General features: G+C 44.2%; 1 protein-coding gene across 4 annotated transcripts in view; it reads right to left on the minus strand.

Annotated features, from left to right (window-relative positions):
• The window catches only part of ATP10A (ATPase phospholipid transporting 10A (putative)), a 187,926-nt gene extending 169,759 nt beyond the window's left edge, over positions 1 to 18,167 (minus strand). For 2 of the 4 annotated variants that reach the window (XM_081291317.1, XM_081291316.1), the window contains exon 1: positions 17,385 to 18,166. In XM_081291317.1, the coding sequence (XP_081147443.1) occupies positions 17,385 to 17,836 (452 nt within the window). In that variant the 5' untranslated portion in view covers positions 17,837 to 18,166. Of the gene's footprint in view, positions 1 to 17,384 lie in introns of all 4 variants that reach the window. The other 2 variants (XM_081291318.1, XM_081291319.1) reach the window with 2 other exon arrangements.
• Positions 18,168 to 27,745: the final 9,578 nt, after the last annotated feature.

The raw sequence follows: 27,745 nt of genomic DNA on the forward strand, positions 1-27,745 counted from the left end.
GCCTTACAAAGGAAATTCTGATACATGCTACATCATAGATGAATCTTTGGGGCACCAGGCTAAGTGAAATCACACAAAGATAAATACTGTATGATTCCATTTGTGTGAGATATTACAGAAGTTAAATATTCATAGAGACAGGAAGTGGAGTGGTGGTTACCAGGAGCTGGGAAAGGTGGGAGGGGAGTAAGCATCTAATGGGCATAGGGTTTCAGTTGGAAAAAATGAAAAAATTCTGGAGATGGATGATGGTGATGGTTGCACAGCAATGAATATCCTTAAAGCCACTGTACTGGACACTAATAATAGCAAAAAGAGCAAAAGTGATATATATTTTACTACGATAAAACAAAAATTTTAAAAAGGAAACTCTGACACATGCTACATCATGGATGAATCTTGAGGGCACTATGCTAAATGAAATAAGTACAATAAAGAGCACGCTTGATGGGCACCAGGATGGGTGCCTGTGGAGCACAGCTCATGAGCTCAGTGATAATGGCAAGTCCCCTGTGAGCATGTTGTTCATTATGGGATGGAAGAAAGAGCACCCCATTTCACATGCCTCCACTCTCAGAACTGACACCCACAGCACACAGAAGAGCCATTCTTGTGCACACAGGTGGACATCCAAAGTGGCCGCAGGTTGCCTGGGGTTCTTTAAACTTTGTAAGTATCCCTGGATAAGAAAAAAAATCACAAATGATGTGATCTAAAATGAGCACATCGTGAAGTTACTTGAGGATACTCTAGGCTAGTGGTCCCTGAAGAGATGCCAGACTTAAAATCACTGGGATACAGGGAAATACGGTAAATTTTGTCTGTAACTGCCATTTATCTTCCTCTTTCATTTATATCCTTGTAAATATTTTCTTTTTCTTTTCTTTTTGATGGAACTGGGGTCTGTAAATGTTTTAATGGAAGTAATACACAAAGAGACATGCACACACATAAATGCATTACATGTCTATAATTTATAAATATGAACAAAGTGAGTACATAAGCACAAATACTTTTTATTGATAGAGTGTAGTATCAACAACAGTTGGAGCCAACTGTGGTGCCCTACATCTGAAATCCCAGCTACTGGCTGAGGCAGGAAGATCACAAGTTCAAGGCCAGCCTGAACAATCCAGAGAGAACCTGTCTAAAAATAGAAAATAAAAAGTGCTGGGGATGTTGCTCAGTGGTTGAGCACCCCTGGGTTCAATCTCTATGCCAAAAAAAAAAAATTAGAGACAATGAATTAGGGAAGACAAAACAGAAGCTTTGTTATAATGAACCAGCTACTGAAGAATCTGTGACATTTAAACTTTTCTATAAAGCAAACATACAGTTTCTTGTCAATTATTTTGTTAAATTGGGGGTCCTGGCATTATCTGGGTAACTATCTGGCTTTAAACACTTGCTCGGAAGCCAGCAATTTTTAATAGCTTGGTCACATCTATTCCCTTTCAGGATATGAAGAGCAGAGGATGCTCAGGTCACATAGCACACAGCAGCTCTGGGTAATGTCACCTGGGCCATCAGACCTCTATCACTTGTCCTGTTCCCTAGTCCAAAGGAGCTGAGACTTCCCCTCCAGGGCTGATATCTCCTCAAAGGATCAAAGAAGTAGTTTCTAGCACCTCACAGAACTGGCTAAGAGCTGTACTATACAAGTTCACAAAAAGTATACTGTACAAGAGAAATGTGAAGTTTTACCACTATTTCAATGGAATAAATGGTAGCTTTTTTCACTCCTATCATGTCTTCACGATCCCACAATGCAAAATGGAGACATTCCATGTATTCTCAGCTAATGCAATTAATAGTCATTTTAAACTGATATGATCTCAATCATTAGCTACACACACACACACACACACACACACACACAAATGCTATAGTTTAAGAAGCTGATGTCTGTTTGTTAGACTCTCCCATAAATACAGGATGTATTACTTTTCCTTTGCTTCCGTAACAAATCACTACTAATCAGTAGCTTGAAACACACATTTGTTATCTTATAGTTCTGTGGGTCAAAAGTTTTGACCTGGGCCTCACTGGAGTAAAAATCAAGGTTCCAGCAAGGCGTTGTTCCTTGTAGAGGCTCCAGGAGAAAATCCATTTCTTTGCTTTTTCCAGATACCCACAATTCCTTGGGCAATGGCCCCTTCCCCCTTCTTCAAAGCAACAATGGCAAACTGGGTCCTTCTTATAATGCATCTTTCTGCCTCTTACTCCTTCTCTTCTTCCTCCTCCTCTTCCTAATTACACTGTGCCCACCAGGATACTCCAGGATAACGCCCCATCTCAATGTCAGCAGATTAGTATGAAAGAGAAAAATCAAAATGGAGTGGGGAGGGCAGTGTTAATCAGATCTCAGACATGTCCCCCAGGAGCTAAACCTCTGAACTGGACTGAAGACACACCTATCCCTAGATGAGACCTAACCTTTGAAATATTGTGAACCTCTGCAGCTGCAGACCCTCTGTAAAATGGGCCCCTTCCCCCAAACTACCCAGATACTGGGACTACACCTAATCCCTTTCTAACAAGACACCTTAACTTTTGCCAGCACAGATCACAATTCTTGACTAACAAGTGATACAATTTCCAACACCCTTAAAATAGAAAGTTATATATACAAGCACCATTTTGTAAAACCTCAAAGCCCCAATTTCAAGACTGCTTGAATCTGGGTTTTCAGGACTGCAATCCTAATCAGTGCCCCCAAAATGTAATTTTCTTTGCTCTTGACTGTGTTGATTTCATTTGTGGTTGATGTCAGTAACCTCAACTGCAGCTACAACCAATCCCACTTTCTCATGTAACCTGGCATAGTCACAGGTTCTAAGGAAGAGGACATGGACATCTGGGGAGGGAGCATTTATGAAATTCATTCTGCCTACCACACAGGTGTCCACCATGCCATGACTCACATATACTGAGGATTAGTTCAAGAATTAGTCTGCTCATTCAATCTGAGATGCTGAGTTCCTGCTGCGTGGCAGGAACCATGGGTACAGGGAAATCTGCGGCTCCTAGAGTGGCCTAGTGAGTCAGGAAAGAGACTCCACCATTGGAAACTGCTAGAGCAAGGGAAAGGCAATGGCAGGGACCTGTGGTTCATGGCCTTCAAGACAAGGGCTGGAGACAAGCTGAGAGTGACATGGGAGCCAGAGGGTACAGACGTGTGCACAGTGGCATAGAGCATGTGCCCTAGGGACCCCCACCCCAGGAAGGTCCAGGGCTGTAGTCTAGTGTGCAGGAAATATGGCCTCACTGGGAGATTCCAAGATTCAAAGACATAACATCTATAAACTGAAAAAAATCAGGTGATGAGGTGGGTTGTGCCATAGCTGAGGGTCTAGCAAAGGCAGGAGTTGATAAATAAAAATATGACGTCAAATAAAAAGGTTAAGAGCATCGGAGGGATTGCCTCCAGCAGGATTGTTTTTAAAATGTAAGTTTTGTTATTATTCAAGTATGGCTAAGCCCACAGATCAAGGAGACAATTGCCTTTGAAAAGATAACTTGCTGGGGCTCTGGGTAGCTCATAGCAGAGCACGTGCCTAGCATGTGAGAGGACCCAGATCTAATCCCCAGTCCCACCTCCACCCAGCCACCCACCCCTGCCAAAAAAAGAAAAAAAAAGAAAGTGGGGGAAAAGTAGGGGTACATAGTCTTCAAGAAGAGAGGGCACAATACTCTAAATCATGCAGGACAGGAAGGAGGGACAGGAGGGAGCGCTTTTTTATGGTCTCTATAAAAATGAATATGGAAGGCAGGGCAACACGCCTTAGGATTGGTTTGCATGAATAATCTCAGCAGGTGTTGGGTGTAGGAGCTGTCCCTAGGTTTCTGGTACTTAGACCTGACTATGGTAGTGAAGGAAGGCTGATAAAGAAGGTGGTTAGGGCTATGAGCTGGGACTAGTGGGTCTCCACACAGGTGGCACACACCTAGGAGAGAGGTGTATACCTCTAGGGATTAGTGAGCCCTGGAAGGGGCAGGTCCTCTGATCAGCATGGCTGCAGGCTTTAAAACAACAGTACATACAAAATGAAGACACAGCCAATAAAGGACTGAATAAGCAGGAACTGATTTAAGATGTTACTGCATGCAGGAGTTAGGGACAGAAACAGACAACATGCTCCCCCCACACTTCAGAGTCCCCTTCTCCAAGTCCCAACAGTGTTAAGAAGGAATTCCCATTAAGTCCTGGACTTCACAGAGGAATTAACAGGATAGGAAACTAAAGAGGGAAAATGGGAAGTAAGACCACAACAAGGGAGGAGGTTAACAGTGATAGATGGTGAGCATAGTCACAGCTCAGGGACTCAGCTCAGCCTCCTATGTGAGAGAACACTGGGGCCTCTGCAAGAGTGGCCCTTTGGCTCACAGCCCACGCCACCAGCTACAGTCTGCAATGCAGCCACCAAAGTGCAATGGAATGGGTCAACTTTTTAACCTACTTAAGGCAAAAAAGGAAAAAAAAATAGGACTGGGAATGTAGCTCAGTGGTATAACACTGGCTAGCATGCATGAAGCCCTGGGTTCCATCCCCAGCACCAGAACCAAAAAATTAAAACTAAAACAAACAAACAAAAACATGTAGGGAGGGATTAGAAGTTGAAACCGTTATGATGATGCAATAAAAGTTTAATACCAAAACAGTCTCCAGGAGTCAGGGCACATGCCTGTAATTCCAGCTACTTGGAAGGCTGAGGCAGAAAGATTGCAAGTTACAGGCCAGCCTGGACAACTTAGAGAGACCCTGACTTAAAATAAAAACAAATAAAATAAAATGAGCTGGGGATATAATTCAGAGGTAAACCATCACTGGGTTCTATCCTCAATACCAAAATAATAATAGGGCTAGAGATGTAGCTCAGTGGTAGAGCACTTGTCTACCGTGTACTTGGCTCCCTGGATTCTAATAAGTGTGTATGTGTGTGTGGGGGGGTGGTTCTTTGTTCAGAGAGATACCCCCAGGAACAGTAGCCTCCTCCTAATAACTCGCTCTCCTTCTATGTTGTCTTTTCCCCTCAGCTTGTTCAGAGTTTTCTGAGTCAATAGTTTTTTTGTTTGTTTGTTTGTTTGTTTGTTTGGAGCCACTGTGCATTAGAGATGACAAAGACAAAGAATGGGGATGGATTTTGTCATTGAAACAAAACTGATTTCCAACTTGGCAAAAAACTACAGGGAGAGGCCCCATCTGTGTCTGGTATGATCTCTGGCTGGACCTTGGGGGGAAAAAAAGCCCAGAAAAAGATTGTGACCACACCCTCTGGGTTGGCAGCAGGCCAGGAGTCACCCAGGCGTAGCTGGTGAGTGGGCGTCTTGGCCAAAGCTGACCTGAGGACTCCACCTTCAATCCCTCTCCAGCTACTGTGACTCACTGGGTCAGCTCTTCCTGGTCCAGGAGGCTGCAGGAAAGGAATGTAGGTAGAAGAACCCAGACAACCAGGGTGCATCTGCCATGCTCACCTCTCAACCACAGCAGAAACATTCTGCATTTATCACCAAGATCTCCAAGGCATGGAGTGACAAAGGATAGAACTTGGAACCACAATGTAACTGTCTTCATCTTGATTTTTTAAAAATGTTATTAGAAAATATATATTGGGGCTGTGACTGTGGCTCAGAGGTAGAGCGCTCGCCTAGCATGCGTAAGGCCCTGGGTTCGATCCTCAGCACCACATAAAAATAAATGAATGGAATGGAGGTCTTGAGTCCAACTACAATGAAAAAAATAATTTTTAAAAAATTGTCAAGATGGGGCTGGGGATGTGGCACAAGCAGTAGCGTGCTTGCCTGGCGTGCGTGCAGCCCAGATTCAATCCTCAGCACCACATACAAACAAAGATGTTGTGTTCGCCGAAAACTAAAAAAAAATAAATAAATATTTTAAAAAATTCTCTCTCTCTCTCTCTCTTTCTCTCTCTCTGAAAAAAAAAATTGTCAAGATCATTGTACTGTCATGTGTAACTAATTAAAACAAATTTTAAAAAGGAAAAAAAAGAAATATATATATTGGTGTAGATGTATTTTCAGCCAAAACAGTACTTAGGGCTGGGGGTGTTGCTTAATGATAGAGCACTTGCCTAGCATTCTTAAAGCCCCAGGTTCAATTCCCAGTATCACAAAAAAGAATCCTAGTGCAATGTTTTAAGACTTGAAATAACTTAGTTCAAGTATCTGGTGACACGCTGGGTTTTCTGCCATCCCATTACATCTCACCTACGGAATTCCTTTAGAGTCAGAAGTTTCCATGCAGGATAGCACTGATGAGAGAAGACAAGCAGACACAGATGCTGGGGAGTGGACCAGGGGTTCCACAGAACTTTGGAGGTAGGGGGCCAGTCCAGTCAGACCAGCATACCCTCAGGTCTGTTCCCACCCTGGGGCCTTTCTAGGAAATTTTTATAGTTCCAACATGCTGCAAATCTGGTGCTGAAGGACAAATAAGGCAGGACCATGAACTGACCTGCAGAACCTCACTATCAGAAAAGCAACGGGTCTCCGGGTCTCCAGAGCACGGATAGACTTCTCCCGAGAGGTCTTGTTGGCACAGCTCTGGAAGGAAGCCCTCTATTGTGGGTCTATGTTTATTTTCCTTTCGCAAACCAGAAACTTACTTTAGGTTTTTCATTTTTACAACTGTTAGTAAAGAAAAATGACAATTTCAAGCCGGGTGTGGTGGCGCATGCCTATAATACTAGTGGCTCAGGAGGCTGAGACAGAAGGATGGCGAGTTCAAAGCCAGCCTCAGCAACTTGGCAAAGCCCTAAGCAACTCAGTGAGACCCTGCCTCTAAATAAAATACACAAAAAAGAACTGGGGATGTGTCTCAGTTGGTAAGCCCCCCTGGGTTCAATCCCAGGTACCCAAAAAAAAAAAAGTGTTGATTGCAAAGACACCGTCAAGTCAGTGAACTAAACTCATTTTTCCCCTATAAAATCTCCCCAAAAGGTTATTTCCAAATCCTATCAGATTAGTAGTACATAACACATTGTCTTTGCAATTATTAAGCAAACAACCTACTGTTACCATTTTTTTCAACAGTGTTTTAATCTACTGTGGTATATTTCAAAAGAAAATATTTGAGAGGCTGGAGTTGTGGCTCAGTGGTAAAGCAAGTGCCTAACTCATGCAAGGCCCTGGGTTCGATCCTCTGCATCACATAAAATTAAATAAAATAAAGGTATTGTGTCCAACTACAACTAAAAAATAAATATATATTTAAAAAGAAAATATTTGAGTCACCCAAGGTTATCCCTGGATCCTTGGCAATCCATAAGGTTTAGCAATAAGCTATTTTCAATATTTCAAAATACTTTTCAGAAACTGTACATATACTTGTGATAAAAGTAAACAGTCTAAATAATATCTAAAGAGCTTTGTTTTTGTGATAGTAGAGATGAAACCCCCAGTCTCATGCACACTAGGTAAGTGCTCTATCATTAAGCAACATCCCCAGCTGTAAGTGCCCTTTTGGCTAAAAGTACATCTACACCATTGTCAGTGTCCTAACAATATAAACAAATATTTTGACCCAAAACTGAACAATACTAACAATAGTTGTAGCATCAGTAATTACTCACAATGACTCTCATCTAATCTTTTCAAATATTCACCTGCCCATCAGGCATTGCACCCTACCCTTTGGGTGCATTACATCCCTTATTCCTTTCAGAACATCCAGAGGCTTTTATCCAACCCCTGATTTAATAATATCTTCCTTCCAATTTAAATGAGGAGACTGGACCAAAGAAAGAGGTACCTGCCAGCATCTACCTGCTAGCAAAGGTTCTACCTTATTGAGGGAATTTTAATTATCCCTGGTTAACTTAAAATAGATAAAAGAATTCCATCTTACCCTACAAAAATAGTTTGGTAAGCAAAGTAACCCAAACTCCAGTATCCCCAGTGGAAAAATAACCAGAGGGTATGTGCAGGACAATATATAGAAACTGTACTCCGGGAAAATGCAAAACAAGTAAACATAGAAAGCCAAGCTAAGAGTATCCTAAAAAAAGGAAGAAATCAAAATAGCCTCCTCATTTTTCCTGTAAGTTCTTTCCCTTTGCTATATATAGTGAGGTAATTCTTGTACAAATAAGTCCAATGGCCTCCTCTGTTACAGGAATTCAGCTGGAAGGAGCTGGACCATCAAGCTGTGACAGGCAGGAGACTGACTGTCACACAACCTCTTTTCAATCTTCCCCAGTCAAGGAATACAGAAGACACATGGACAAGCTTTGCCTTTCCGATGTTCTTCCAAAAATATTTTTCAGTGGGTGTTTGATTGGCCTTTGGGGTTGGGACTATCCCAAGTGAGGCAAAGACATGACATACCTGGCTCACAAGCACCAAGTATCAGGAACACTGGCAGTCACAATGACAACTAAATATTTGCCAACACATCTGAAGGCAGTACTGCCCCCCAGGTGAGACTACCTGACCCCTCCCTTGCAGGAAGATGTAACTTCTAGAGTTAAAGATGACCATAGTAAATCATCATTAAAAAAGAATAAAACTAGACCATGACAGGGCAGTCAGGAACAAGCACAGTGGGCTTCACAGAACAATGAAAGCTACAAGAAAACTTCATTTAAAAATAACAAGATAGAAAGCTCTGGGTTTCAACTCCAGCAAACTAGCCACATACCCCAGCCCATCCCCCAAAAAACAAGGCAAGTCTGGGCTACTTGGGAGGCCAAGGCAGGAGAATCACAAGTTCAAATTCAGTCTCAGCAACATATATTATACAAAATAAAAATTTTTAAAAGGGCTGGGAAGTACGGTGGCACAGACCCAGCAGTCCAGGAGACTGAGGCAGGAGAATTGCAAGTTCAAAGCCAGCCTCAGCAACTTAGCAATGTCCTAAGCAATTTAGGACGATACCATCTCAAAATAAAAAAATAAAAACAAAAAGGGCTGAGGATATGGCTCAGGTGGTTAAGCACCCCTGAGTTCAATCCCAGGTAGCAAAAAAAATGTGGGGGAGCTGGGGACAGAGCCCAGTGGTACAGCACTTGCTTGACATGTGCAAGGCCTTGTGTTTGATCTCTAGTACCACAAAGGGGAGGGGGCAGTGGAGAAGGCCACTTCTGGCTTCAGAAGTGAGAGTGGGAAATGCATAAAATAAGCCTGGGATGTGAACCAAATGAAATGATTAGAAGTTATATTTAAAGGACTCTGAAGTCAACTTGACTGATTCCTATTGACCAAAGAACATCAATTACAAAAGCAACCACAATGACCTCAAAACAATCAACCACATTCAAATCCATGTATTCATAATAATAACTTATAAAACCAAAAAGACAAAGACTGGATGTGTAGCTTAGTGGTAGAGTTCTTGACTAGCACACACAAGGTCCTGGAAATAACAAAAATAAAAAATTTGCTGCAGGCAAGAGATCTTGCTATTAGTGGGGGTGGGGAGAATTTGAGGAGAAACAAGATAGCAACATAGTCTCAAGGCTCTACCCAGAAGATATTATGAATTGCAAAATGGAAAATAGTAAATGAACAGTGGAAAAACCCAACAGACACCACTATGACCTCATGCTCAAGGTTAACACCATCAGCAGTAAAGGCATTCTGTCACATTTCCCACCCCCTGAAATCACATGCTGAGAAGGGCACACAATTTCTGTGGTATTCCTACCCAATTGAGATTGGCAAAATCTCAATCTAATTATGAGAAACAATAACAGACCGACCCCAATTGAGAGGAACTCTACTAAATCACTAACTAGGAGGCAAGACCTCCAGGAGTGAGGAACTCCATAAATCCTCACTTCCATAAAAATGAAAAAGCAGTGGCAAAAATTTCCAAATGAACTTTGTCAGAACTCTGGATATTAACAAAGGCTTGCCACAATCTAAAGAGAGTTTACTCAATAGTAACTTCTGAACCTCACCCAGAAAGTCAGCTGATTTGTATCCATCCCCCTTTCCCAGCTCTGTAGAATCCATAAAAACTAAAAGACTCCCAGCCACAGTTACCTGTGAAAGCCAACTGAAGGGGTCCTGCACACATGAATCTCAATGGTATTGCACTTGCCTAGCAACTATGAGGCCCAGGGTTCAATCCCCAGTGCCACTTTAAAAAAAAAAAATCAATGTTATACATTATCTTAAGCACTTGACAAACCAACACTGCTATTAATTAATTAATTTAGTTATTTGCCGTTATGAGGATTAAATTCAGACCCTTACACTTGCTAAGCATGTGCTTTACCACTGAGCTACATCCCCAGTCCCCCTAACACTGTTTCTTAATAAAAACACTCAATAAAGTAGGACTATAAGGGAACTTCCTCAACCCAATAAATAGCATCCACAAAAACCTTCAACAAAAGCTGGGCTTAGTGGCACACCCCTGTAATTCCAATGACTCAGGAGGCTGAGGCGAGAGGATCACAAGTTCGAGGCCAGCCTCAGCAACTTAGCAACTTAGCCCTAAGCAACAATGTCTCAAAATAAAAAGTAAAAAAGAGCTGGGGACATTGCTCAGTGCTTAAGCATCCCAGGGTTCAAGCCACAAAACCCTGGGGTGGGGGATACCTATAGCAAGGGCTAAGGGTGTTGTTCAGTGGTAGAGCACTTAACTAGCATGCATGAAGCAATATAATGCCCTAGGTTGGATCTGATCCCAGGCTCCACCAAACACACACCCACATACACACACACAGACCTAGCACCATACTTAATGGTGAAAGAAAGTCTTCTCGCTATGATCAAATACAAGACAAGGATTCCTGTTCTTGCTATTTCAATTCAACAATGTACCGGGGCTTCTTGCCAGGGTGTTTAGATAAGAAAAAGAAACATAGGCATCAGGTTGAAAAGGAAGTAGTAAAACTCTTTTTTACAGATGACGTGATTGTATGTTTAAAAGCCTAAGTAGGGCTGGGGATGTGGCTCAAGCGGTAGCGCGCTCGCCTGGCATGCGTGCAGCCCGGGTTCGATCCTCAGCACCACATACAAACAAAGATGTTGTGTCCGCCGAGAACTGAGAAATAAATATTAAAGAAATTTATCTCTCTCTCTCTCTCTCTCTCTCTCTCTCTCTCTCTCTCTCTCTCTCTTTCTCTCAAAAAAAAAAAAGCCTAAGTAATCTACAAAACAAGTATTAGAAATAACAAATGAGCTAGCAAGGTGGCAGAACACAAGATCAATGTGCAAAACACATGACCAAAGGCCATTAATACATTAATGAAAAAACTGTTTCGATCTAAATAAAGATTGTTGCTTAATGAGTACTTATGGGGCTGGAGGTATAGCTCTGTGGTAGAGTGCTTCCCTGACAAGGACAAAGCTTAACTTCATAGTCTTGGTCTTTGTAATATAGTTAAGAATAAAACTTTAGCATTATATAAAATTGAATGCAGAGTGTACATGAATCCTATATTATTTTTGCAACTTTTCTGTATTTTCAAAATAGAAAGCTTACAACTTTCAGAAAGCTAATTGGTTACTATTGGAAAATTCTACTGACCAACATCAAGCACTTCTCCCTCCTTTCCTGCGTTAGCTGGGGGATTATTAGATGAGTGGAAGAGTTTCTTTACAAAAGTCTTTGCAGTGATAAATGAAAGAATTCGATCATCACCACCTTCCATCCCTGAACAAAGCAACGGATGTAGGCAATGATCCTCCAATGGCTGCCAACATCACGCCAAGAGGCACAGCTGGATGGTAATGGCCTCTGATTCTGCACAGGCTCTCTAAGTGCAGAACACCACCTATGAATGTGGTTTTGACCAAAAGAGTCATTTAAACCTGAGCTTCATGAAGCTCTGAGAAAGTGTCCAGACTCACCTTTCGTTTTACAACAATTACAGTAGAGAGCAGCATGTTCCTGCAAAACCACACAGAATTGATGGCCATGAGCAGGCCTCGAGAAACCCCACAGGACAAATAACCCAATTTCAGCAAAATAAATTGCAAAGGTAACAAAGAGAGAGAAGAAAAGTTTGAGGCCAGACTCAGCAATTTGAAGAGACTCTTGTCTCAAAGGATATAGCTCAGTGGTGAGTGCACATGGGAAACTCTGGAATCCTGAACTAACACAGAAAAATGGCTGAGGATGAGCTCAGTGGTAGCGTGTCCTTGGGTTCAATCCCCAATACCACAATAAGTAAATATGTAAATAGAGTACTTTGCTCAATTGTTAACAAATGAAAAATAAGAATCAAGCCAAGAACAACGGGCTGCACTTTCATAGCAACCAAGTTTTTAGGGAAAGAAAGGTTCTTTTTCCACTATAACTTGACCACATGAGCCCCCAAATACAGGATATAAAGTAGATATCAAAAGAAAAATTATGGCCAGGCACAGTGACACACACCTGTATTCCCAGTGGTTAGGGAGGCTGAGACAGGAAGATCGTGAGTTCAAAGCCAGCCTCAGCAAAAGTGAGGCACTAAGCAACTCATTAAGACCCTGTATATAAAGAAACTACAAAATGGGGCTAAGGATGTGGCTCAGTGGTTGAGTGCCCCTGAGTTCAATCCCCAGTACCAAAGAAAAAAAGAAAAATTATTTCCAAAAACATGGGAATGGCAATGTCAAAATATTCCTCAATCACCCCACATACTCATTCACACCTCCTGGGTCTTGTATTTGTGGCTGCTTTTGCAAATATTTTACTCCAAATAACAAAAAAAGATGTTGGGCTCCCCAGGGAAACAACGCTTTGCTGCTTTAAGAGGGAAGGGAGGAAAGAATATACCCCCAAAGCTAAGCACACCAGCAAGGAGGAGCTTGCTCACCAGGAAAGCGGGGAGGACACAAAGGAGAAAAGACAGAGAAACATGATAATCGAAAACCCTGGGAAGAAAACAAAAGGAGGATTTTGTTAGGTAAGACTATCACCTTCTGTCTACCACTGAGCTTTTCCAAAACAAAAAAATCATGAAGACTGGTAACCCTGGCAAGCTGGGGAATGCGGAGAGAATTGAAGGGAAGAGAAGTGAGGAAAAATAGGGCAATTCCTAAAGAAGCATAGAGCAGCCCTATCTGTTTTCACAAAAGATAACAGAAGATCTGGCATGGTGGACATGCCTGTAATGCCTGTGACTAGGGAGACTGAGGCAGAAGCATCACAAATTTGAGGCCATCCCCAACAACTTAGTGTGGCCCTATTTAGTGAGACTCTGTCTCAAATTAAAAAAAAATAATAAAATAAAAAGGGATGGGGATGTATCTCAGGGGCTGAGTGCCCCTTGGTTCAAAACCAGGGCCAAAAATTAAAAAAAAAAAAAAAAAAAAAAGGACAATGGAAGGATTATGAAGGGAGAGGGGCCGCTATCAAATCCCAGTACAGAGCCCAAAAGATTCAGGGGAAGATCGTCACAGTTTATTTTGCAGAAATACTACTGCTTCCATCATCCTTAAAAGAGCAGCTGAAAGGTGCCAATAAGATTATATTTGGGACAAGCCCCAGATATAGTTTACTGGTAGAGTACATGCTTTACCATCATTCAATCCCTAGTGTTGCAAAAAAAAAAACAATAATAATGATGACATGCCAGGTGTTGTGGTGCACACCTGTAATCCTGGCATCTTAGGAAGCTAAGGGAGGAGGATTCCAAATTCAAGGCCAGCCTGGACAACTAAGTGAGACCCTGTCTCAAAATAAAAAACGAAAAGGGCTGGGTCTCTAGCTCAGTGGTAGAGTATCCCTGGATTCAATCCCCAGTACAGCAGAAAAAAAAATTAATAATAATTATAATGACAAAAATAATGGTACAGGACTGGGGGTGTAGCTCAGTGGTAAAGCACTTGTCTCGCTTATGTGAGGCACTGGGTTTGATCCTCAGCACCACTTACAAATAAATAAAATAAAGAGGGGCTGGGGATGTGGCTCAAGCGGTAGCGTGCTCGCCTAGCATGTGTGCAGCCCGGGTTAGATCCTCAGCACCACATACAATCAAAGATGTTGTGTCCGCTGAAAACTAAAAAATAAATATTAAAATTCTCTCTTTCTCTCTCTCTCTCTCTCTCTCTCTCTCTCAAAAAATAAATAAATAAAATAAAGATATTGTATCCATCTACTTTAAAAAATAATAATAATGGTATAAATGATTGATTCACTGTAGATCCCACATCAAAATACAAAATAATGCCATCCTCCAGAGACAGAGTCAGTGTCCCGAAATGCTGCATTAATGCATGCTTTGAGCCGAGTACAGTGGCATGCACCTGTGGTCTCAGCTACTTGGGAGACTGAGGCCTGAGAATCACTTGAGCCTAGGAGTTTGGGGCCAGTCTCAGTAACACAAAAAGGAAAAATGGCCAACAAATCCTTTAACTGAACATAGCAACTAAAACAATGGCACACTTGGAGACTTGGAGGAGACACAATACAAAATTGACCCCCATAGTTCTCAGCTATACTTCTGATTGCTCTGTATTAACCAAAGGCAGCGAACAGACTGTGGCCTCACATAAAAGTCTTTTCCTAGGCTGTCCTGGTACCAGATCCCCACAATCCCAGGCTTCATGTCCATGCCTCACCCTCATAAACCTAATAACCTGTTCTCAGTCTCTCATTGCCCTGACCCTGTCACAGGTCACCCCCTTTTCCTGTGACTCTTTACCTTCAGCATCTGCCTTCTCCTCCTTTACCTAGTCACATCCTTCTGAGTCCTCATGTCTCATCCCAGACTCCTGAGCACCTTGGGGAGGCTTCTCCTAAAAAGCATCCTATCTTGTGGACCTAGTCCACAGCACATTCTGTTCCTACAGCAAGCCCTGAGTGGAACCCAGCCTCCTCCTCCTTCAATCACCAGAGCCTGGCAACACCCTTTCCAGAGCTTCAAGAACTGGGAGAATTTGACCTGCCTTTGGGGGAACAAAGAATAGAAGTGGGGCACTGAGCTGACTGTCCTCAGCACAATTGGGAAATGAATGACAAATGCTAACAGCTTCTGCAGAAAAGGAGACAACCAACCAGGTCAGAGAGGGAGTGAAGGCTCCATCTCTTCCCCACACATAACTACCATCCCTCCCTTGCCCACCAAGGAGTACCCCTGAGGCCTTCCCAGGTAGAAGGCCCATTGTCTCCATAAGAAGGTAAGGAACTTGATTTAGGGGCTGGGAGGCTGAGAAGAAGGGAAACCTGGACAGTGTGGCCAAGTGGAGCTGAGTTTTCATAAGCCCATGAAGCCTTATAGTGAACACTATTTTTAGATTCCAGTCTCAGTTTTCTCATCCACAAAATGGGTACGATGATTATTAGACGGTTCAAATGACATAATGGGTTGCACTTTACCAACTGAAAATAAACTCTATCCTGAGGTCTAAGCACTTCTTAAAAAGAGGCTTGTGGAGTTATAGGCTCAGTGATAACAGGAAGTGGCACGTGTACAAAGACTTAAATGAGCTAGAGCCCCACCCAAGTTATGCCGTGCAAAGGACAGGCAGGGCAGAGGAAGGCATAGAGCTGTCTGGAGTGCTTACTAGAGAGACACTGAGGACATTTGTGTAAGTGGTGTCCCTCTCCCTTCCTTGATGAGACTTGTGGTGGACAGGAGCCAGGAAATTCCATGGCCCTTCCCATCCAGGTCATATTTGACAACTGGCCAGGGGCACCTCTTCTGGGCAGGCAGGGAGGTATTACTCAACTGTAGGCCACCACATAAGACTCATCTCTATGCTAATCCAGCACTCAGATTCCTGGGCTCATTCCCAGACCTGTTGAGGCTAACATTTTAGAAAACTATTCCTTTAACAAACTCCTCAATGAATTTATGTGAAAAGTTTGAAAAGCACAAGCACAGGAATATTGGAAAAGCTATATAGTCAAAAAGACCTAGGTCAAATCCCATTAATGAGAATCATTTGAGCTTATATAGCAGCTGGGTGAGCTTGGACAAGTTACTTAACCTCTCTGAACCTCTGTTTACGCTATGTTTATGTAAATTAAATATGAAGCACAACCAATGCAGTGTTAAAAGAACTCCAGTCAATCTGGGCAATATAGCAAGACCCTATCTCAAAAGAAAAGTACTCAGTGGGGTGTAGTGGGTACCTATAATCCCAGCAACTGGAGAGGCTGAGGCAGGATGATTATAAATTCAAGGCCAGCCTCAGCAGTTTAGCAAAGCCCTTCTTTATGAGATCCCCCCCCCAAAAAAAGCAGGGGGTGGGTGGTGCCTGGGGATGTAGCTCATTGGTAAACCACCCCTGAGTCCAATCCCCAGTACCTCCACAAAAAATATTTTTTAAAAAAGTACTCAAGTTCAGGGACAGACATTCATGGTCTTCTTCTAAGCTATTCTAAGAGGCAGGAACAACCATGACCCCCATATAGTAGGGAAACTAACTATCTGTTACTGAGAGGTCAGGAGCTACCTATGATATCTTCAGTCACAATGGAGGGGGGACGCAGCAAATGTCCTCCAAGAGGCCCATCTCCACCCCTGCCACAGGTCCAGCAAGGTAAACAGGAGGAAAAGATGGGCTGAGCCTTGGATGGCAGCTAAGACATTTGCCTTCCTTAGGGGTGTCCCAGCGACTGGACACAGCTCCAAGATGGATCTACAAGCCAAGTGACTCTCCAACTGGAGGGTCCAAGGGGAGAAGATGCAGTGGCATCCTGTACAGACCCCCACAAGCAAAGGGGAAAAAAAGTGCAATGACCCCCACTGGAAGGTCACTTCCTGGTACTAACCTGGGCAATCCCCTCAAAGCCTGTTTCCATCTGGAAAACAAGTTAAAACTAAGAAAACTGAACAGGAGAAAGAAAGAAAAGAGAGAAGCGAGAAAGGGGAGGGGAGTAAGAGAGAGAGGGAGGGATGGGGACAGACAGAACTGAGCAGCCACCTAAGAAATGGTACCCAGTCTGTGGCCTGCTCACAGGTCACATTAGCGTATGCACCAGCAGAGTTATTAAACCTAACCCTTCAATATGAACTTTGTGGCGGTTTCACTCTGCTGCTCCAAGACAAGTTACCTAAGTCTTAGTTTCATACATTCTGGTCCACGGAGCCGGGCCAAGAACTATAGCAGGAACTTAAGTAGTGCTGGGAATAAAGTACTCAGCGCCTGCCAAATTGCAGCCCTGGGATTATTCTGTCTCCAACGCGGAGACAGAGTGACAGTCCCCGACAGAGGATCCTCCACATGGCCCTGCACCTAGGTCTCCCTGCTGGCCACAGAAACAGCTGCTGAGGGGCCTTAGAGACTCAACGCCTTGACCCAGCACGCGGCTCAGGTCATTAAGCCCCAAGCCGCTGGACCTCTGTCCTGCGCTGTTCTACATGCCACCCCTGCCCCATGCCAACCCTGCCCAGTGGCAAACTGCATCCAAGTTCCCGGAAGAGCTCAAACCCTACGCGGACCCCAGCGCTCACCGCCCAGCCCTCCAGGTTCACCTGCTGAAGACCAGGCAGCCCAAGTGGTTGATCTCATGGTCCGAGCGGTAGCGGCTGTAGTCTTCCCACAAGTCCTTGAAGGCCGTGACCGCCAGGATGAACAGCACGGGCGCCAGCGCGAGGCCAGGCTGGAAGGCGTTCACCGCCGGCACGAAGTTGAGCAGCGCGATGAAGACAAAGTACACGTTGGCCAGGCGGTGGAACTGCTCGAATAGATTCTTGGGCAGGAAGGACAGCAGCGTGTACTTGGTGGTCTTGAGCCGGTTGTCTGCCAGGTGCTGGACACACCCGAGCCGCTGCAGCCGTTCGCCCTTGGTGGCACCCGCCACAGAGTCCTCCGCGCTCGGGGGCGGCAGCAGGTTGGAGCGCACCGTGCGCGTCCTGCCCTCCCGGCGGCGCCACCGCCTCCCCGGGGGCTCGGGCTCCTCGGCTGACCCCGACTCCCGCTGCATGGCCGCGTGTCGCCGCGCCCGGCTGCTCCGCCGCTTGCGCCAGCCTCCTAGGTGATCATCGCCGGCCACCCGGGCGCGGCGGCGCGGGATCCCCGCCTGCGGGACGCACAGAGATCGCGGTTAGCGCTCCGCCCGCCCCGCCCAACCCGCCCGGTCCGAGTCCAGCCTCCAGCCGCCGGTCGGCAGTCCCAGCTGGGCGCAGGCGGGGCCCGGCGCAGCCAGGCACAGAAGCCCCCTTGTACTCGCGCCCGCCAGCAGCCCGCCTGGGCCGTTTCCGCCGAGGTGGCTCCTCCGCCCCGCCCTCGCTCCGCTCCCAGATTCAGTCATTCGGGATAGCGGGAAACAAAAAATAGCCCGAGTTAGAAACTTTAGAGGGATTTGGTTTCATTTCCCAGAAGTATAATTTCAATCCCAGAATGCGCTCTGCCACCGTTAGGACAGAGGAAACTGCAGAGCAGAGAGAAAAGGCAGTCAGTCTCCTCCCGGCTGGCGCGCGCTTATCCTGAGCCAGACCTAACTTAGTCCTGGACCGGGAAATGGTCACAGGAGACCAATGTAATCAATTGGAATTAAAATCTAGAGAAGCAGTGGTTTTACACATTGTACAATTTTCAAATCTTAGTTTGAAAAGGACATGGGCTTCTAGGGACATCTCGTGATGTTGTGATTCCTATCACCTTTACAAACTTCCCTACCCCACCTCCCAATCTGCAACTACTTTCAGATTCAATTCTTGGTTGAATTAGACATGTTTCCCTTTCTATGGTCATAGTTGCCTTCCCTTACCCACCTGAACAAGGAGATATGGCTCTTTCCCTGTCTCTGTGTTGTTTGTTTTTGTTTTGTTTGGGTTTTGACTTTTTTTTTTTCATGGAAAGGAGGAATATTGTGCTATAGCAAAGACAGTGTGTGGTTTGCAGGTATTTGGGTCTCTTTTTCCTTCCCTGGGGAACCTGAAGTCAGCAGTATTCCTCCCATGCAGTGGTTCTGAGGTGTGGGCTATCAATCACCCAGACAGTGACAGAGAGTTGATGATGATTGTTGGGATTGATGAGGTTGGGTAGAAGAGGGTCACAGAAGTATGGGGCAAAGGGCTCCCTTTCATACTGACAGAGAATAAGAGGAGTTTGTGGAAAGTGGACTGCAGAAGAATAAGCTTGATTCAGGATTCAGACGCAGTTAAGACCCCATTGGTGCACCACAAGTGAGACAGTTGGCTACAACTTCCTGGTATAGAAAACAAGATTTCTTGTCTTGGAGGCATGGCTGGGAGGCCAGGTGCACCTGTCTGGATTGGGGAAGCCATGGCCTCCTCCTCTTTGGAGATCTCTCTTTTTTTTCCTCCACCTCTTCCCACCACCACCACCCTGCACCCTCATTAAGACACTATCATCTCTCTAGAGACTGCTTTGGGGCAGGTGTGGTGGCACATGCCTGTAATCCCAGCCCCTTGGGAGGATGAGGGAGGAGCATCATGAGTTCAAAGTCAGCCTTGTCAACTCAGTGAGGCACTAAGCAACTTAGCAAGACTCTGGATCAAAGAATAAAAAGGACTGAGGAGGTGGCTCAGTGGTTAAGACCCCATGGGTTCAACCTCTACTAGACCTCCCTTCTAACACCCTGGATTTTGCCCCATCTAGTTATACCAGGATCTCACCTCTCTACAGGTAGTCTTGCTACAACCCATCTTATTTACCAGAATCCAACATAAGGAGGGTAAAGTAAAAGATAATGTAACAGGGGTTCTCTTGATACTTTTGACTATATCCCTTTGTGGCTCTAAAACTTACATGTTTTTATCTTTTTCCCAAATTCTTTTCCCTAACCTTCTCCTCCCTGATCTCTCCTCTAACTCATTTTCTCTGAATCACCTTTATAAAAGCCCCCTATTCCTACTGATGGGCAAAATCACAGCTTTTGGAACAGGAGTCTCCCATGTTTTTCCTTTGCTAGCAAAGCAATAAACCTTCTTTTTTATTCTTCTCAAAACCATGCCCTCATTATTGGATTGGCATCAGTGACAAGGACCAAGCTTTTGGCAACAGTAATGGAAATAATCTGTTCCATATATCAAATCTCCTTCCTCCTCAGTCAAAGAGGTACTATTTTGAGGTGTGAAAGCCCAGGCCAGCATAATATTTGGCTGAAGTGTCTGCATTTTCAGGAAAAGAAATCAGATCCCCCAGTGAACCAGCAGTATCACAAACTATTAACAGCAAATGAGTGACCATAACTCATGTTTCCAGTATCTAACACCTGGTGTCTCCATCTTTTCCTCCACCATCCCACCCAGTGAGGCCTGGAGGCCTTCTGCATTCCTCCATTTCTATAGCTGCCTCCAGTCTTTAAAGTTATCTCCAGGGTTGCCCCATAGCCTTCCCTGGGTCCCCATGCTTCCCAATATCTGTGCTTCCATCAGTCTACTCCTGGTTGTCAAAGTAATTACTTGACTACATCATTTCATTTCCTTACCCTGGAGCTTCTAGAAGTCCCCCGTTGCTTACAAAGTCAAAAGCTGACTGCTCAGGTGGAGGTCCCTTGAGGCCCTGGGGGGAACTGGCACCAACTTGCTGATTTAACTCTGCCCCTCCCTGGTCCCGACCCAGCCCCAGGGCGCGAGGTCTCTTTACCCTTCTCAGAACAGGCCTTGCTCATCCTATCTACATTCCACTCTAAGGTTCCAAGATTCTGTGAGTCACACTGCTCCTAAAGTCTGGAATCTTTCCCCATCAGCTCTTTACCAATCAAATTCATCATTTCCAGTGGGCTTAGCTCCACTCACCTCCCAGAAGGAATCCCACCTTGTAGGGGTTTTGAGCTTGGATGCCTTCCGCTAGCTAAATTATCAGTCCTGGATGTCTTGGGCAGGGCCAGGACTATGATGAAGCCTGGTCAATGCTGGGATGCTGGGCCCTGGACTAATCACTGTGATCCTTCTTCAGCAAGTAGCTTTTTTACAACCTGCTATGTGCCCTGCACTGAATGCATACTAGGAACACAAGAGAGAATTGTCAAGGATAACAGACATTCGTGGAACTGACTTTCTAGCAGGAGGAGTTAGCAATTAAATAAGAAATCCTGGGGCTGGGGATGTGGCTCAAGCGGTAGCGCGCTCGCCTGGCATGTGTGCGGCCCGGGTTCAATCCTCAGACCACATACCAACAAAGATGTTGTGTCCGCCGAGAACTAAAAAATAAATATTAAAAATTCTCTCTCTCTCTCTCTCTCTCTCTCTCTCTCTCTCTCTCTCTCTCTCTCTCTCTCCTCTCTCACTCTCTCTTTAAAAAAAAAAAAAAAAAGAAATCCTGAGACAGTTTCCAAGAAGGTGACAAGAGAGACAAAGGAGGGCTTCTCCCAGGAGATGAAATCCGGATGAGACAAGATCCAGTGGAAGAAACAGGCAGAGGAAGCAGCTCTATAAAAAGTTTTCAAACAAGAGAAGTCCCAATATGCTCAAAACAGGTAGGGTTTCTCTGCCACCTTTTATTCAGAAATCTGCTAACTCACAGGCTGTGCTATAGGCAATACAGACTCTGCTCTCCTGAACACTAAGAACTGGTACAGGAATTATGACAGAGAGGCACAACAGATGTCAGGATACAGGATGGGGTGGAGTGGTGTACTGCCCCACCAGGAGTCAGAGGAGGTCTCCTGGAAGCTCCGAGCAGAAGCTCAATATAAGCCATGTTTGGAAGAAACAGTAAGTATAAGAGGGTGCAGAATTCCAGGCCCACCGGAAGGCCCTGGTGGCCAGAGCAGGGACAGCCTGGAGTGAGGTCTCACAGGGCCTTGTGAATCTTGGTGAGAATTTTTGCTTTTTAAAGTTGAGTGAGAAGGGAAGCCTTGGGAAAGTTTTGAGCAGAGCAATCTTGTGATTGGATTCAGGTTTTCAAACTCTGCTCAGTTCCTGTGTGACTAGAATGTAGAAGGGCCGGCGTCAAAGCAGGGAGAGGCCCCCTCAGTGATCCTGAAGAGAGGAATGATGGTGCATCCATGTGGTGGTGGGACATGGTCTTTGCTAGAGTCAGTGGGATTTGCTATTGGTGTAAGGTATAAAAGGAAGAATAGAGTCCCAGATGGCTGAGCACCTGAAAACTGGCATTTCGATCCACTGATCCACTACATTATAGACCTGGTGGTGGGTGGGAGATGGGGCCTAGGTGTGGAGTGGAGATAGGCTGGCCTGGATGCACTGGCCTGATGTCAGGACAGAGGCTCAGCTGTAAGTGTCTATATGGGACAAGAGCAAATCTGGGTGTAGGAGGGAGTGGCAGAGAGTGGTTGGAGACAAAGTGGTCAGCATGCGGGGCTTCACTGGCCTTTGGAAGGGACAAGTGTCTGGATTTGCTTCACCTGCAACAGGAAGCCATGAACTTTCCCAAACAGGAGCTTGAGATGAGAGGAGCTAATTTTCCATTTAACAGATGGAAGAGGCATTCCAAGCATGGTGGAGGAGGAGAAGCAATGAATGAGGAGGAGGTTTGAAAATATGATCAGCTCTATTAGCAGTTTCCATATTCAAGGATTCAACCAACCAGGGCTAAAAAATATTTGAAAAAAATTTTTACCTGTACTGAACATGCACAATCTTTTACTCCTTTGATGTTATTCCATAAACAATATAGGATAACAACTATTTGCAAAGCATTTTGTTTGTGTTAGGTATCGTAAGAAATCTAGTGTGATTTAAAGTGCATGGGAGGGCGGTATTATTAGAAAATCGAGGGTGATTTAAAGTACATGGGAGGGCTGGGTGCAATGTTGCATGCCTGTAATCCCATCTACTTGGGAGGCTAAGGCTGGAGGATGGCAAATTCAAGACAAACCTTAGCAACTTAGTGAGATGGTGTTTCAAAATAAAATTTAAAAGAGTCAGGCGTCTAGGACATAAACTTTGAGGTAGACTGTTCCTGGCTTCAATCTCTAGTAGCACAATAAATAAGTAAATAAAATGTGAGAATGTGTAAGTTAAATATAAATGCTATCTCATTTTATATAGGGAATTTAATTAAGGATCTGGGATTTGAGGATTTTGATAGTGGGGATGTGTCCCATGAATACCAAGGACAACTATGTATTGTAGAGTTAAATCAGCAAGGATGATTTTGGTGGGGCGGGTAATGGGGATTGAATTCAGGATCACTCAACCACTGAGCCACATGCTCAGCCCTATTTTGTATTTTATTTAGAGACAGAGTCTCACTGAGTTCCTTAGGGCCTTGCTAAGTTGTTGAGGCTGGCTTTGAACTCGTGATCCTCCTACCTCAGCCTCCTGAGCCGCTGGGATTATAGGTGTGTGCCACTGTGCTGGCTAAGGATGATTTTTTAAAAGTGATCCCTTGAGGAAGGTCAAAATCTTAGTAAGGAGACCTAGGATCCCGAACCATTTTGAGGCAATTGGGGAATAATGAGGCCACTAAATTACTCTGTCCAGGATGTCCACTGCAGCCTCAAACCAGTTATTTTACTAGTCATTCTCACAGCTGGCTACATGTTAGGATTACCTTCATTGCTTTGAATGCTGCAGCAATGCCAAAGCCTCACTGAAAACAAGGACTTGGCCTTAGCTTTTTTTTTTTTTTTTTTTTTTTTTTTTAAAGAAAGAGGAGAGGGGGAGGGAGAGAGAGAGAGAAAGAGAGAATTTATTTATTTATTTTTATTTTAGTTCTCGGTGGACACAATATCTTTGTTTGTATGTGGTGCTGAGGATCGAACCCGGGCCGCACGCATGCCAGGCGAGCGCGCTACCGCTTGAGCCACATCCCCAGCCCCTGGCCTTAGCTTTTTCAAAGCCTCTTGGAGAGTCATGAGCAGCCCAGTACAGGGACCTCTGGTATACATCTGAAGTAAGTATGAACCTATATTATAATCAAGAGTCAACAGAGTTTTTTAGAACAACTGATAGCATGAAAGAAAAAAAGCAAGTACCATTTAAATGAACTGATGGTGATGGTGACAGTAACATTAAAAATCATCACTGTTGTGTTTAGAGAGCTCCAACAGGCCAGCATATCCATAAAACTGCTCCTCCCCCCAAAAGAGGAGTAAAGGAGGAAGAGAAGAGAATTCTTGGAAGTAAAAAAATGAAAGATAACATTTTTAAAAGGAACAAAATTAATGATACAGATGATCAAGTTGAAATTTTTTCAGAATGTATGGCATAAAAGATAAAGACATAAAAATATGACAGAAGAGACTAGGAATGTGGAAGATGGATCTAGAAGTTTTGCTCATATTTCTGCTTGTGCTAATAACAGACCAGGAAAATTGGATCAACACCTCACAGGACATCTAGAAAAAATGAACAAAATGTGTATAGAATGCAGTTGTCCCTGAGTTGAAGATGTAGCTCAGTGGTAAAGGGCTTTCCCAGCATGTGTGATATGTGAGACTCTGGGTTTGATTCCCAACACCCTCCCCCCCACACACACAGGTTAAAGTTGTCCCTTGGTACCTCAGGGAGATTAGTTTCAGGACCCCCTAGGATACCAAAATCTGCAGATGCTTAAGTCTTTTATGTGAAATGAGGTAATATTTACATATAAGCTACATATATCCTCCCATATACTTCAATTATCTTTAGATTACTTATAATGTAAGGGTCCGGCGAAACGTCAGAGAAGGAAAGACCACACGAGACTAGCTTCATGCAATGGCAAGGGGGATTTTTATTAGGGATCCGTTCCAACGCGTTGGGACTCTGTGCTCACTCAAGAAGGGAGAGCAGCCCAGAGCCCAGAGCAGAGGTCAAGCAGAGCTTAAGTACACTTTTTGGAGAGGGCGGTGGGCTTTGCATGCATCAGAACAAATCATCATGAGGCACGGGAAAATTGAACAACAATTCTGATACATGATTAGTCCATTCATTGGAGGGAACAGTTTGGGCAGGGGTGATTGGTCACTTCCAAGTGGGGCACACATTCAAACTGATTGGTCCTGGGGCCTGGATGCCTACATGCCATGTTACCTGGAGCCCTTAGCTATTAAACAACCAGGGAATCAATGGAGATATTTACTGAGCAGCTCTCGCATTGTCCTAACAACTTTACAGACATTACAGGTTCCAGGGATGGCAGGGGAATTGTTTACTTTTTAGCCCAGGCCTTGCAATCTAGAAGCTTTACAATGCCCTAGTCTTTTACACTTTAACTCAGACTTTTGCAGCTTAGAATCAGCTTAGAAATTTTACCTTTACAATAATACCTAATACCCCCCCAAAACTATGTAAATAGTTGTTACATTTTTTTTAAGGAAACAATTACAAGAAAAAAAGTCTATACATGGCTAGTACAGGTGCCATTTTTTCCCCCAAAATATTTTCCACCTGCAGGTGGTGGAGTGCAGGGATGGGAAATCCACAGGTAACACTAGTCAACTAGGTTCAATTTTATTACAAGAGGGGAAAACATCAACACAATTTTGTTAGGAGTACATTGTGAACAAAGACTTTTGTATTAGTGGAATTGATGATCCAACTATTCTGACTGAAAGCAAAAATAACCAGCTATCAATGATGCTTTTTTTTAAGCAAAGGAGGGGCCCATTTTGGGAGGAGACAATGGCCCAGGCTCCAACAAGGGTTTAAGTTTTATAGGATTCAGCAGAGCCAGGTCCTGGGATGAGTTTGTTTGGTGGGCTCATTTAGGGTGGGGCAGGAGGGCAAGTAGGGAAGTTCCTGGGGCTTTTCGTACTGAGGTCAGCTGATTCAGTCAGGTGGGGGTCGGGTGGTGCCAGTTCCTTTTGTATTCTCCCCATTTTTCCTTCCTGCCTTCCCTTAGGCTAAGGTCTGGGCTTCTGGAAAGGGAACTGCTGTAGACTGGGGAAATGCCCTGGGGCTTATTCTCCCTGTCCCTAAATGCATCTGCAACCTTGTGCTTGGAAAGACAATCACCTGTGGTGGAAAAAAAAGTGTTGCCCTAAGCTTGGTCCTTCTCCCTGATACCAATCCAATAACAAAAACATGAAGACATGGTTTGAAAAAAAGGAAAAAGGAGGTTTATTTCTTTGCTAGTAAAGGAGAAACACAAGGAACGTTTGTCCCAAAAGCTGAAATTCTGCCCATCAGCAGGAACAGGGGGCTTTTAAAAAGGTAATTCAAAGGCTACATTCCACATGTTCTCTGTCTGGAGTTGTAATTCACTTGTTAATTTGGGAAATAGTCATTTCTGAGGTTTTCTGGTACCATCCCCAAAGTCTGGATTACTTCATTCCTATGGTGGGTATGTACTCAGGGACACATAACTGTGCCTAGAATGGGAAAGAAAGGTAAATGGGTTTCCCCTAAGATTAGGGAGAAGCATGAAGAGGACCAGAAAGAAACAAGTCCATTTAAATAATAAGTTGCAGTGGCAGAGCAGCAAGGGTTATATTTAAAGCATAAAGTGGACCACTGTTACAAAAGTATTTGCCATCTGTGTTAAGCTATTTATATTAAAAACATAAAGTTAATCATATGTGTGCATGTGTTCTCTTTCTACTTTTTATAATTAAGAAAATATGAATTTATATAAATGACTCAGGAATAAGTAATGTGTTGAATAGATTAACAAGTCCTAGAAGACCTTGAAAAGGTCTTGATGTTACAGAGTTGGGGCCTTCCAAGAAACTGAGACATTGCAAAGAACCCCCTCTTTAAAACCAGATTCTTGTGACTAGGTCAGAAATATTTCAGACATGTTGCTCAGAGAAACAAGAATGAGTTTATTGGGATAGGGAAAGGAAAAGAGGACACTTTCAAGGAAGACAGTAGGTCCTCTCAGAGGAGAGGGACAATGTGACTTTCCTGCAATCCAGTTTTATTGGGGGTCCCGGGAAAATTTCCAGAGAGCCCTGCCTAGGTCTACCTCTTGACTTTTGACTGACCACAGGGTGATGTGAGACTTTCAAGTCCCCACTGTCATGGCAACCCTAGGTTACGTTGGCCCATGCTAACCAGTTCCAATTGGATTCTTAACCATAGGTTCTTACAGGTTTTATGGTTAGGAGGAACTTGTCTTTTATCTCTCAGAATTTCAGGTTCTGGACACAAAAATCTCCTCCTTCAGGGTAATTTGTGTTAGGTCCATGGTGGTGACTTGGTGGAGACTTAGAACAAAGCAGCCCGCGCAGGAAAGGAACATCAATCAGGTGCCCACAGAAATTCCTGTCAATCAGCAGGACCCCCTGGCCAATCCTGGAGTTCATCCAACTCCCCTGACCAACTCCAAAGGGACAAGGGACCCTAAAAACACCTTTTCCTGTCCCAAGCCCTTCCCTTCCTGCTGTAAGCCCCATAAAAGTCCAGTCCGGTGGAGCTTCCGTGCGGTTTCTCCTCAGACCCTTCTCCTGTCCACTCTGTGGGTTTGATCGAGTTCCGCCCAGGAGTGATATCTCAATAAAGCCTCCTTCGGTGGCCAATTTTATTTTTTTTACTTATTTTTTTAATTTCTTTTGGTAGTTGTGGATAGACAGATGCCTTGATTTTATTTATTTTTATATGGTGCTGAGGATCAAACCCAGTGCTTCACGTGTGCTAGGCAAGCGCTCTACCACTGAGCCACAACCCCCGCCCCGGTGGCCATTTTTCAATCTGCCTCCTTTGGTCGCTGCCCACCTCGCCTGATCTGACAATTTGTGTTCCTCTTATCAACATTATCTTGGGCCTGCATTTCTCCTGCTGTTAACAGGTAGTTTGCTGAGAAATGTGACATATCCTGTCCACTGAAGCAAGGCAGGACTGCAGGCAAATTGCTTCTTGGAAAAGAAAACATGTGGGGTCAGCACAATGGGTCCATTTTATAGAATTATTTTCTTAACCTCATGTTCCCACCATTCTCATCTGTCATTCCCTAATACTCAGCATCCCATCCTCCAAAACCATGCAATGGATGTAAAGGTAAAATTTCTAAGCTGATTCTAAGCTGCAAAAGT

This window comes from Spermophilus citellus, assembly GCF_964194105.1.
Source record: "Spermophilus citellus genome assembly, chromosome: 4".
NCBI classification, from domain to species: Eukaryota; Metazoa; Chordata; class Mammalia; order Rodentia; family Sciuridae; genus Spermophilus; species Spermophilus citellus.